We start from the raw sequence: 13,590 nt of genomic DNA, 5'->3' as shown, positions 1-13,590 counted from the left end.
CTCCCGCGCCCACCCTCCCCAGGTGAGAGCTCACCTGACGCGGTGCGGGCCTGGAGATGCGGCGGCTGAACGTGAAGGTCCCGCGCCTGGAGAGGCGAAGATGGGGGTACGAGCCGGGGACCAGGGAGTTTTTGCCCCTCCGGGCGGGGTGGAGGCACACGCAGGATACCTTCCCCCAAAGAACAAGGGGGCGTAGAAGGAGGGAGGCGCCTGGAGTCTGAGCAAAAGTAGTGTCTCGTCCGCTCTCTAGACGGGCCGGTGCGGGTCCCTCTGCCCAGGCTCCACGACTCCGAAGGCAGGGCCGGCTGTGGATGCAGAGCCGCTCTTCCAGAGCAGGAGAAATGCACGTCTAACGGCAAAGGGAGTCCTGGTTGGGGCCGGGGTGGGGGTCCCTTGGTCAGAGCGGAGTGGGGAGAAGGGAGCCCAGTTTCTAAACAGGAGACTGTCAGGAAGGACGTCTCAGTGAGCATTTGCTGATGTTCATGGAACAAAAATGCAGATCCTCTGGTCAGTGAGGGCAGGCAGAGCCAGGATGGGGGTGGCAGAGGAACCTGCTTTCTTCCAAAGAGTGTAGACGCCAGAACTTCTGTCAGACAGGGTGGAGGTGTCCAGTGTTGGGCCATAAAGCTCTGTCTTGCTTATTCTTTTTTAAAGTTTAACCCCAATTCCTGCAGCGAAGGTGCGGTGATCAAGGCAGTGTGTGGCACCCATCTAGGAGGGAGGCATACCACAAATGGCCCAAGCAAGATTTAATATGTTTTTGAGAGTCTTGAACACTGGGTCAAATCAAGCAAAACAAAATAGAACTTGCACTGAATGTCAAGATCTGCATGCAAAGTTTCCAAAAAATCAACCATGCATGCGGAACATCAGGTGACAGTGACCTTGGCTTTGTGAACACAAAGGCGCTGGGAGACTGGTGGGAAGATGGGAGCCGCAATATTAAGAGGAAGCCCGCAGCCATAGTGAGCCTCTCTGGGCTCAGTTCCCCTGTCCAATGAGGGGAGTGATTAGCTAATGCATGATCTTTAACAACTCTGACAGCGATATCGCATCTCATGGCTCTGTTTATTGAAGCACACGGTCCAGTGTGGTGGCCAGAGACATGAATTCAAATCACGTAAATTATGAACCTCAGATATGAAATGGGGATGACGATAAATATCTCACAGGATTTTTGTGCAAATAAGAGTGCATGCCATGGGAGTTCCCTGGAGGTCCAGTGGTTAGGACTCCATGCTTTCACTGCCAAGGGCACAGGTTCAATCCCTGGTCGGGGAGCTAAAATCCTGCAAGCAGCGTGGTACGGCCAAAAAAAAAAGAGTGATGCCAAATGCCTAGCAGGTGCTGGCACTCAGTATCAGGGGTTGTTATAACTGCAGGTATGACCAGTGGTGTGCTGCATGGCGGGGTGGGTGGGAGTCTGATTTATATCATTTGCAGATGCCCGTGCTGCAAATGTTGCCACCGTGGCTGATTTCAAGCTACCAATGTGGCATCATCCTTGATCTAAGGAGTTAGGAAGAGATTTGCACAGGTGGCTCCACAAGCCAGTCCAAACCAGCTCCAGCACACAACTAGTAAGACCTTGAACCAGGCTCAACGAGGCTCAGAGGAGGGGAGGCCAAGCTGGACCAGTGTGAGTCAGAGAGGAAAAAGAGCCCCCACCAGGCGCCAGCCACCCCAATGGGCACCTGAGTTCGGGCAGGTGAGGAGGGAGCTGCCCCAGCTGCCCCTCATGCCCATGGGCACCCACCATACATACAAGTACACACAAGCATCCACATGCCTGGAGGGGGGGGCGAGGAGGGGGAAGCACATTCTCCCAAAGTGACACATTTTCAACGTTTCATAAAAGTTACATGTTGACATCTGACAGTTAAAGCTGTGATGCAGGGAAATTGGAGAAAACACCAAAGATTCACTGGGGACATTAGTGGTTGGATGGTGAGATACACATGGAAATATCCAGAAGGAAGTTCTTTTTAAAAAAATTTTATTTTAAGTATAGTTGATTTACAATGTTGTGTTAATTTCTACTGTACAGCAAAGTGATTCAGTTATACGTATATATACATTCTTTTGCATATTCTTTTCCATTATGGTTTATCACAGGATATTGAAATAGTTCCCCATGCTATACAATAGGACCTTATTGTTTATCCATTCTATATGTAATAGTCTGCATCTGCTCATCCCAAACTCAGAAGGAAGTTCTTGAGCCTCCACCAGCCAATGGTGTGAACCCCACCCTTGGGTCCAGCATGTCTCACTGAAGCCTCAAGCCTCCTGAGAGGTTAGGGCAATCATTATTCCCATTGCACAGATGAGTTAAGTGAAGCTCAGGAAGATTAAGTAGCTGGTGCTTGTGACCCAGCTGTAAGTAGTGGAAGCAAGAGTTAAGCCCAGCCCCAGTGGGTCGGTCACACTGCTTGTCACTCATGATTGGCCACGGCTGGCTGAGGGCCACCCAGGCATAGCCTGACTCACAGTGGCCTTTTGCATAATTCATCCTTACAGAGCATCATGTACCTCCTAAGTGCCAATCATCATTAAGGGGCTCTAGTCTGGAGGAGGAGATGATGGTGAAAACAGATTATCTCCACAGTTGTGATATTGTGGGGCCCCTGAGGAAAGACACAAGGATCAGCCCTCAGGACTTACAGCCTGGGCCATAATGATTTGTTCCTCACACCTCCCGCTCTGCCCCGTGAGCTCCTCAATGGGGGGTGGGGGGGAGGGGGGGAGGGTGAGTTTTACTTCTTTCTGTATCTCCAGGGCCTGACACAGGGCCTAGCCCTTAGTATGTACTCAGGTAATGTGTGTTGTCGTCAGCTTGTAACTTAGGTCTAAGGCCTTTTTATGGGGCTGCAGAGATAGAAAGTGTTATTCTGACACAATGCCTGCTCACAGAAACACCCCCTCCCGTGCCCAGACACGTGCTCCATCACACACACACACACACACACACACACACACACCTTGACACTCTACAACACAAGTCCAGGCATTCAGTGACACACAGACTCCCCCATACCTCCCCCGTGGCTGTCTAAATTCCTAGGCAGACCCACAGCTGCTCCCGGACCTACACGTTCACACAGGTATGCAAGAGAAGCATTCTTAGACATCCACATGCAGCTACCTGTCTCCAAGAACCAGCCCAAGGCAGCCACAGCTTGGGGATGGAGTTCTCCTCGCCCCCTGTGCGCGCAAGCGCACATACACACACACCATGGAGGTCACAAATGAGTGATCTGAAAGGCTTGTGTAGGCTGTATCAAATCCAGCTTCAGGCCTCTTCATCCTCCCCGCAAACCTGCCCCCAGACCAGGCCACCCTGCCTGAAGCAAACCCCCAGGAGCCATTCATCCTTGTCTGACCCCAGGTCCCCCAGAGCTCCAAAGTCAAGCCCAGGCCCCAGGCAGAGCCCGGCACTCACACAATCCCCTGTGCTCACCACCAGGCTGTGAGCAAGTGGAAATGAGGGATTCCAGGCTGGCTATCTCTCTCTAACCACCCTCAGGGCTGCACCGGAAATGGACTCGACCCAACAGGAAGTGGGGCAAGTGATACCCAGTGGCTCGGAGGGAAGGCACCAGCGCCCAAGCCAAGCCCGAGGCATGGCTGCTCAGGGGAGCTGGTCCTGGGGAGGACCCAACCGGACAGGTGTGGGTGTGCTCACTTGTCCCTCTGCCTGGGCTCCCCCACTCCCTGCAACCTAGCTTTCTGTGCTATGGCCTCATTGTAACCAGTTCTGTTCTGACCACTCCCATCCGTCCTACCCCAGCACATTTGAACTGGCCTTAACTCTCACTCTCTCTCTGATTTGGTTCCAGGGGGCCATGAGGTATCACATGGGGCATCACTGTCCCCCCTTTACAGATAGGACACTGGAGTTCAGAAAGGTAAGTAACTTCCTCAGCATTATGGAACTGATCGGTACTTGGTGGCTGGGTACTTGATCTTTCCAGAACATCAGACTGAAATAGGACTGAAACTAAGTGGGGAAAGTGGGTCACAGAATTCCACACGTGGGAGACACAACTATGCTTGAAAACAGCCAAAAAGATGGGAGAGAAGGATACGAAGATATTACTTTTTTGTGGGTGCCTTGGAGGTTGCGAGTGTGTGTTAAAAATGTCTTTATCCTCTTTGTATTTTCCAATTCTCTATCGCAAGCATATTTAACATTTATAATGAAATTTTTTTTCCTTAAATGTGGGAGGGAACAAAGGCACAAGAATAAATCTCTAATGGTAGAACTTTTTTTTCCCCCCATTTTTTGGCCACACCATGAGGCATGTGGGATCTTCGCTCCCCAACCAGGGATCGAACCTGGGCCCCCTGCATTGGAAGCACAGAGTCTCAACCACTGGACTGCCAGGGAAGTCCCTCTAATGGTAGAACTTTAAGCATTGGCAGGAAAAATATTTGGGAGGGGAACCGGGAAGGTATTCCTGGACATTCTCCTATGGCATCTATCTACCTAGTCTTCTATAGGAAGGGCTCCTGTCCTCTCTTGGGGAGCTTGTGCTATAGCTGGCAGGGCACACCTCACCCATGGCAATTCCAATTTGAGCCCTTCTTACCTCTGTTCCTTCCTCCCTTCCTAGCCTTCTTTGCTCCTGAACTATGCTCTGAGTGGAGGTTGTGTTGTATGGAAGGTGGTATGACACTTCCTTGCGCCTCTGCCCCTGCTTCAGGCCCTTCTCCAGCCTCGATTCAACGGCATCTCTATTTTTGGCCACACCGTACAGCATGCAGGATTTTAGTTCCCCGACCAAGGATAGAACCCGTGCCCCCTGCATTGGGAGCGTGGAGTCTTAACCACTGGACCACCAGGGAAGTCCCACAACAGCATCTTTGAGCTTGACCAAGGAAGACTGAATGCAGAGGTAGGTAGAGAAATGGCAATCTGGATGGACAATCCCAGTTTCAAACAGCCTGCTCCATTGTCCCCCAAAAGTGAACTCAGAACCGTCAGGTGACATATATGCCTGTGCTCTGCCTGGGTACTGGGCTCACCATGAATATACATACCCACCCCCTGGGTTCCCACTTCCAGAAGCATTAGAACACAGTGAGATGACCGGGCAAGCAGCACCGAGCAGCATGCTTTCTGCCTTCGACTACTGAGAATCCACTCCAGAGCTATCCCACTGGCAAAGCGCTAATGAAAGACTCTACTTTTGGGTGTTTTATAACAGAAAGGTGTTCCGGACAAGCCACGGCTACTAGCACGGCTCAAAAGAAAGAAAACAAGGAAGGAAGGAAGGGTACGAGGAGGACAAGAAAAACAACTTTCGAAGGAAATAGAAGTGAGAAATCATCCAGAATTTACTATCAATGATATTCTGAAGATTCGACTCTGAACAGAGGCACACTTCATGTATTCTTTTTTTTTTTTTTTTTCACGTATTCTTTTTGTATAGTATGTTTTCATCTGAGTAACTTCTTGCTTCTGAAAGGGAAGGGTGAGAGGAAAGCGTTCCCATCTTGTTCAGAATGTTCAGCTGGTGCCTGGAGGAATGCAGTCCGTTGCATTAGTTCTAGAAGGTGTCCATCACAGACCACCTTCTCCAGGTCACATTTGCACAACCACAGGTACACATGAGTTTGCAGGAAGTGCTCACTAACAAAGTCTTACTAGTAGACAGTTGGACCACAGCATGTTTTCCTAAACTCAATGTGGGCGTTCAATGGCCCAGCCAGAGGTCTTCCTTGAAACTGGGGAGAGGGGCTCAAATCTTAATTTATCTCTGGGAAACAGTAAGCTCAGGCTTAACTCCTCACACACAAGTGCACACACACACACACACACACAGTGACTAACTCCATTTTACTACAAAATTTCCTTTTCATAGAAAGTATGATTATATACTATTCAATTTAACAAACTTTGACCATCTGATATTAAGCCCTGGGAGTAAGAGATGATGAACCAGGTCCTGTCCTTGAGGAGCACAGAGTTTGTTGGGAAAGACGTGTCCATAAGTACATATAGCATTTTGACATTTCTATATCAGTATAAGCCGTTATTGAGTACTTACTACGTGCCAAGCATTGTTATAAATCCTATAGGAATATTAACTCATTTTATCCCCAGAACATTTTACGGATGAAGAAACTGAGGAACAGGGAGGTTAAGTAACTGCCCAGCTAGTAAGCTTGGGATTAGAAACCAGGGAGCCGGTATGTTTCACCACTGAACTGCAGCAAAGAGAAGGAACTGCCAAATGAGATGGGAACCAGGCAAGAGGACGAGCCATTCATTGTTCCAGGGAAGATATGCCTGGGACAATACTGAGATGTAGTGATATTTGGGCAGGATCTTGCAGAGTGACTTTTCTTCAGTCCATGTTTCTTCACTTTGCCAAATGGTACAATCCATCCTAATTTGCCACACAAATGTTTGAGAAGGAATCAAGTTTTACCACTGGTTGTCATTATAATTCTAAGAGATGATCCTGTGGAGAATCCCTTTGCTATTCTGAGTTCACCTTTGGAGTGAGAAGTAGATTGAAAGGGTGTTGGGGACTTTAGAATAGGAAATGCCTTTGAGACTTGCTGAACATTGTCGCTTTGTGTTATTGACTCTGGAATCTCATTTTTAGCCCCCAGCTCCAGTGTCAAAGTGTCCTCCAGTCTCTCCTTCTCTGGATTTTGCACCCAGGTTGTGCATACATGTCTCCTCATGACCAGGCATTGTGTCCGCTATGACCTGGATGTAATACAACGAGTCTCCAATAGGGGTCGCTGACCACAACGGGATGGACACCTGCAGTTGAGCAGAGAGAACCCTGGGTCCTAACTTAACTTTGTCCTGTGACCTCGGTTTCCTCATCCATCAAATGGATATAACACTCCCTGTCTGTCTCCCTCACACAACAGCGGTGAGAAGTGTGAGGATGAACGTGGACACCTTGCAGTGTCACTCAGAAGAGGCAGCTCCTGTCTGACTTTCTCACAGCTCCGGTCTAGATGATTTCAAAAACCCAGTCATTCCGCAACTATCTGTTCAGCATTACTCATTGTGCCAGCGCCATACAGAATCCAGACGTCATTTCTACCTTTGCATAAAAGGACTTCGAGGACTTCCCTGGTGGCGCAGTGGTTGAGAGTCCGCCTGCCGATGCAGGAGACACGGGTTCGTGCCCCGATCCGGGAAGATCCCACATGCCGCGGAGCGGCTGGGCCCGTGAGCCAATGGCCGCTGAGCCTGCGCGTCCGGAGCCTGTGCTCCGCAACGGGAGAGGCCACAACAGTGAGAGGCCCGCGTACCGCAAAAAAAAAAAAGTACTTCGAGTAAAAGTTTAAAGCAAACTGTAATCCTGACGGCGAGGGGGAGGCTCTGGTGGGCAGTAAAAGCAGCATCCCCCGTCCTGGTGAGATCATGGAGTGTGAAATGTCAGGACATCTACTTGTCCTGGACACCTACTGTGGTTGGAAGTCTTTCCCACCCAATAACTCGTCTCTTCTTCCCATAACCCAGAAAACAGAGGCACAGAAAAGGGAAGTGACCGGCCCCCAAACCTGGATTCCAGGAACCTCCCTGCCAGCTAATCCCAGAAAGTGGGGTGGGAAGGAGCAGTGCGGGAAGACGAGTGACCCGAGAGGGCTGGGAGGGACGGAGAAGGGAGGATCTTCCTGTTCTGACCCCCTGGCCAGGCAGACGGAGCCGAGGGCGGCCGCGGCGGCCAGCCTTCTGCAGGAGCGCCCCCTGCTGCTCAGCGGTGCCGCCCATTGCGGAGGCAGCCGGGGGAGGACGATGCTCCGCGCTGGAAGGGCTGTTCTCTAGGCGAGCCGAGACGCCCCCAGAGTAGAGAGCAGGGAGGACCCAGAGGAGTCGCCCCAACCTCTTCACTTTGCACATGGCACGCGAAGCTCGGAGGAGGAAGTGACTTGCTCAAGGGCTCTCAGCGAGCCAGCAGGAGGCGGGTCTCTCAGATGTCCTGCCTGACACCGCAGAGCCCATCTCCCCTCTCCATTCCTCCTCTCCAGTCCCTACCCGCCCCACAAGCCCATCTCCTCCAGGAACCCTCCGGCACTGCAGCCCCAGAACTCTCCCTTCTCCGAAGCCCTATTGCCTCCAGGGGCCGCGATGACTTTCAATTCGGAGACATGGCTTTGTCAGGCAGTTGGCACGGTCTTGGGAACCATAAATGAGGCCTCTTTCTTTGGAATTCTCTACTCACCTCCCCGCCAGCCTCTCCCCACGCAGAAGTGCCTGGTATAGGGCTGAACTCACTGGGTGATGAATGTTGAGGAACGTCTTTTTCTTCTTCCCACTGCAAAGCAGCCCAGCAGTATCTGTAGCCCTGGACAGCCAGGATGCCTGTGCTGGCATTGGGGCTCTCCTTCTGAGCCGGTGACCTTGGGCAAGTCACTTGAAATCTCTCAGAGCCCTGGTTTTCCCGACTGTAAAATCAGGCAGGGATAAAGCTATTCTTTGGGCTGGTTGTGAGGATTAAATGAGGTAACGTGTACAGTGTGCCTGGAACATTGTAGGTGCTCAATAATCGGCAAGGTTGATCAGTCAGGCTTCCAAGGAGCCTTAGGTTGGTCTCTCTGGCCTCATCCTTCTTCTAGCTGGAATCCTCTTTCCTAGATGTGAACCTTCCAACCCTAAGCTCCCCACCTCCTGTCCGCTGTTGTAAGCGTCATCAGGGAAGGGGACACACGGTGGCTACGTAAGGATCATAGGAAAGGAGGATGCTGTTGGAAGACAGAAAAGGCTACACAGTGGGGAGTAGTCAAGTCACACTGCCAGGCTGATGCTTTTACTAACAAGGCTCTCAGGTACCTGGGTCTGCCTCTCTCGCTCCCCTCTTTGTGCTGGCTTCCTCCCCCTGCACTCTTTCTAAACAGGTCTTTCTGCTTCTGCTTCTATTAACTCCTCGTTCCTGTTTCTTTCCTGTTTCTCTCAGAACTTACAGCCGGCACGTGGCTCATCATGGCTGCTGTGACACCCCCATGGTGCCACGGCCATTCAGCTCTGGGGCCCAGTGGCATCTGCCATGTATCCTAACACATGTCTGAGGGGAAAAGGGGGACCCCACGCTGGCACTTCCGGGATCTGTCAAAGGCTGTGGCCAGTTGTGAACTGGCTGCCCAAGGGTCAGGCAGCCACACCTGGTCCAGTTGGCTGTGGTCGTGGGGACAGGGTATCTGCTGCAAGCATGGCCACCAACATAGTTGCATGTCTAATAGAATAAATATTCAATAGACACTGTTATTATTAATAATAACAACAATAATAATAGAAACTCATGGAAATTCATTAGTAAAGGAAACAACCTCTTGTGAGCTGTTCTATGTGGTGAATAATTCCCTCTACCTGCACAGACCTCATGCCATATTATCTGTTCTGTACACCCAGATTTTATGGACTGTATCTGCTTGAAGCTTGATCTACTCATATGCTTGTTACAACAAATACTGCTCCAGGAAACAGTCCCAGGGTCCCCAAACTTGACCGAGGCTATTGAGAGGACTTTCCCCTTTCCCCAAATGATCTTTGATGTTATTTTAAAAATGAATTTGTGATGTGAAAAAAAAAAAAGGCAGCCCCTGCTCTACATCTTCCCTTGGGCTCACCCAAGGAGCTCCAGACCCTTCCTTTCCTCTCCCTCCTTCCCTTCCCTCCCTCCTCCCCAGTTATGAGGTCCTGCCCCAGCAAGCAGAGCAAAAGCCTGAACCTTCAGCCAGGAATCTCTGAGAGGAGACAGCAGGACAGGGGGACAGTGAGGGCTTTCACTCCCTGTTGCCCCTCTGATGAGTGCTGGGAGCAATGAGATGGGGCAGAAAATGTTCCTCCACTTCCAACACCTGCTCACTCCCTTGGGCGGAGGTCTCAAGGAAGACGTGAAGTACGTGTGGGAAAGGCTGGCAGGATACTGCCCAGCCACCATGAAGTCCCCCCGAATGATTTAGAAACAGCTATATCCTCCTCCAGGCATTTTATTTCCAACTGTCAGAAATAGTCACTGCAGATATGCCTGTGATGCGGATGGCGCCCTCCTACATGGGGTACCCTTTTGCAGTGCACAACCTGAGCAGTTGTACGTGGCAGTCCTAACGGTGTATACCCGATCGTCTTCTGCCCCATGAGTGGGAAACTGGGCCTTGCTGACCATTGGCTATCTATCCCCCCAAACATTCCTCCATACCCATTCCGAGCGGGGTCACCACCACCTTTCTGTGTACCCAGCCCCAGCCCTTTGGAGTCACCCCTCACTCCCTGGCTTCAGACTGAGGTGGACCTGGACGCACGTCCCCGTTGCAGCACTTACTAGGACTGTGACCTTGGCTAGGTCACACAGCCTCCCTGGGCCACAAGTCCCTTATTTGTTGTTGTGGCTGTTTTGGCCATGCTGTGTGGCTTGTGGGATCTTAGTTCCCCGACCAGTGATCAAACCTGGGCCCAGTAGTGAAACCACAGAGTTCTAATCCCTGGACCACCAGGGAACTCCCACAAGTCCCTTATTTGTGAAGTGAGAGTGGTGCCAGGTCTCATGTGGGGCTTTATTGAGGATTAGATGGGAAAGCAAATGAAACCCACCAAGACCAGGGCCTGGCGCCTGCTGAGTCCCCAACATTAATCCCGCTCCCCAAATTCTCCCATTTACACTCCAAACTCTGGCCAAGGAAGAGCATCAGTATCTGGCTAAATGGGTAGGTTATCTCTGTAGCCCTGTCGTTGCTGGTGGAGTTCGATTATCCAAGTTAAGGGGTGTAAGAGCAAAACAGATGATATGTGAAATACTTGCAAGAATCCTAGACTGGGTTCTTCCCGAAGTGAAGGGTTATTTGGCAAACTGAAATCCTTACCCCTGAATTTCTGTATTCGCACATCTGACTCTATTTATCCCAGGGAGATACTCAGCAGCACACCTCCACGTTAGAAGGACACAGCTCAGCGGGTGGCTTCCAACCAAGACATCAACCAACCTGTGGCCCTGGGCACCTCTGCTCCCCTCCAGCCTGGCTCACCAGGGAGGCCGATCACCTTCCACCGTGGAGGAATTGCCCTAACATATTGAGTATTTATCAGGTGTCAGGCACTGTGCTAATTCACTTCACTATCTTATTTATTCCTCCTAGTTTCTTCAGAAATTGACTTTACAGTGATCACCTGAACTGTTTTTTTTTTTTGTTTGTTTGTTTGTTTTAAAGGGCTTCAAATGCTTGGCTTTTTATTTATTTATTTATTTATTTATTTATTTATGGCTGTGTTGGGTCTTCATTTCTGTGCGAGGGCTTTCTCTAGTTGCGGCAAGCGGGGGCCACGCTTCATCGCGGTGCGCGGGCCTCTCACTATCGCGGCCTCTCTTGTTGCGGAGCGCAGGCTCCAGACGCGCAGGCTCAGTAGTTGTGGCACACGGGCCTAGTTGCTCCACGGCATGTGGGATCTTCCCAGACCAGGGCTCGAAGCCATGTCCCCTGCATTAGCAGGCAGATTCCCAACCACTGCGCCACCAGGGAAGCCCAGAACTGTTTTTAATCATTGACATTTGCAGTATTACATACTTCTCTTCCTCTCATGAAGGAGATAAAACACAAAGATATACAAAACGTGTCCTTGTTCTTTGCCCTTAAAACTTCATAGAAATGCAGAGAACAACCTCAGACTTCCTCTGGGTACATCCCTAGAAAACAGACTCTGAATGAAGTTCAAAAACTACCACCGGTTCCAAGGAATGTAGCTCATGTCCCTGGGAGCCCCAGGTGGAATTCCCCACGCCCTGTTCCCTGTGCATCTTCTTGTGCTTCCCTCCTGGAAAGGGGATGAGGGTTTAATAGCTGAGGCGAATTTCAGGATTTGTGGTGAGATGTTACACCAACTGCCCCTAACCACCGCCCCACACCCGGCAACACTCATTGTCTGTGCCTCCCCAGCTGCTGTTCCTAGAAGCCCCAGCAGGTGTCACTGTGACCCCGGCCATCCTCACAGGCTCCAGTTCTGGGTCGGTGCACGTAACACGTTTGTGGCCTGGGGGACTCTCAGAGGTGGGACCTCACCACTAAGGAGTCCCACAGGGAGGGTCTTGTCCCAGAGAGAAGGGCCCTGTCTCTGCTTCACTCTTTTCCAGGACCATTTTAGGGAATGGCTGTGGTTCAGTGAAGGTTCAACCTCATGGTCAAGGGGCTAAGGGTGCAGAGGGTGGAGAGTGAAGGGCGCAGAGGGGATCTAGACCCTCCTCCCTTTGACCACCACCCCGAAGCTTTGGGGACTAATCTTGGTGACTGCTGAGGGCCCCTCAGGATCACTATATTGATGAGGAGCTAGAAGGCACAAAGAGGGCTGTAGGTCAGGGAGGCTTCCTGGAGGAGGTGAGTGTGGACCCAAGAGATTAATTCATGGCTCTGCCCCACATTGAGAACAAGGGAGATGAGGGGCCAATCTGGGGGATTCAGTACTGTCTTGGGGGAGAAATGCCAATGGGTGAGTTCATCAATGGCCATTTGGGGAGATGTTTCTGGGGTCAGGGTGGGCTTCTCTCCCCCCACAAGTCAGAGAAGCAGGAGCCACAGAATAAGAGGGTGTGAGGGTATGGGAGAAGCTGGGCAGGAGTTATAAGGGGAAAACAGGACGCTGAGCTGTGAAAGTGGAGAGAGAGACCTTCCTTCCAGGCTAAAACTGGGTCCTCTGAATGGGGGAGGGGTGTGACAGCCCATGGAGTGGGAGGCGGCAGGGAGGAAGGACTAAACCCCGTGCCTAGCCTTCAGAACAGCGCTGAGCCACCAGGGGTGTTTGCGTCCTTGAGCCCTTGGCCTTTCTTGGAATAGAAAGTCAGTGACAAGCCAGGGAGATGGGCTTTTCCACGAAAGACTCTCAACACCTCCGGTTGTAAAACCCAACCAGAGGACTTCCCTGGTGGCGCAGTGGTTAAGAATCCGTCTGCCAATGCAGGGGACACGGGTTCGAGCCCTGGTCCAGGAAGACCCCACATGCCGCGGAGCAACTAAGCCCGTGTGTCACAGCTACTGAGCCTGCGCTCTAGAGCCCGCGAGCCACAACTACTGAGCCCGTGCACCACAACTACTGCAGCCCGCGCGCCTAGAGCCTGTGCTCCGCAACAAGAGAAGCCACCGCAATGAGAAGTCCGCGCGCGGTAACGAAGAGTAGCCCCCACGCAAGTAGAGAAAGCCTGCGCGCAGCAACGAAGACCCAACACAGCCAACAGTAAATAAACAAGCAAGTAAATAAATAAGTAAATAAATAAATATTTACAAAAGAAACCCAACCAGACCTCAGAGGGCCCAGCAGAACTTCCCGGTCCCCTAATGGCCCATCTCTCCACCCCTAACCCTAACCCTTCTGCCCAGCCAGCCTGCCCTCCCCCAGAGAGCCTCAGGCAATCAGTACTAGTCACCACCCACCCCTCTAGCCACCGAGCAGGACACCACCAACCCCCTACACCCACACCCCATTCCCCCTCTGAGAGTTTGCAAGTTTGCCCTTTTGGTTATCACCTCATGGAGATTTGGCCCTTCTGGAAACAAGTCTTGACACCTGGGGTGGGGCCTGGCCCCGGGTGGATGAGGACAGGAAAGAAGAGAACCAGGAAAAACACACACTTCAGC

The 13,590-nt window shown here is 51.4% G+C and overlaps 1 protein-coding gene across 1 annotated transcript in view; it reads right to left on the bottom strand.

Annotated features, from left to right (window-relative positions):
* The window catches only part of WNT9B (Wnt family member 9B), a 48,542-nt gene that overhangs the window by 23,988 nt on the left and 10,964 nt on the right, over window positions 1-13,590 (bottom strand). Inside the window, exon 4 of the mRNA XM_024760770.1 lies at window positions 35-169. Within this exon, the coding sequence (XP_024616538.1) occupies window positions 35-169 (135 nt within the window). The remainder of the gene's footprint in view (window positions 1-34; window positions 170-13,590) is intronic.

Source organism: Neophocaena asiaeorientalis, unplaced genomic scaffold (genome assembly GCF_003031525.2).
Source record: "Neophocaena asiaeorientalis asiaeorientalis breed wild unplaced genomic scaffold, Neophocaena_asiaeorientalis_V1.1 scaffold30, whole genome shotgun sequence".
Taxonomy (NCBI): Eukaryota; Metazoa; Chordata; class Mammalia; order Artiodactyla; family Phocoenidae; genus Neophocaena; species Neophocaena asiaeorientalis.
This window is presented reverse-complemented; position numbering and strand designations above follow the sequence as displayed.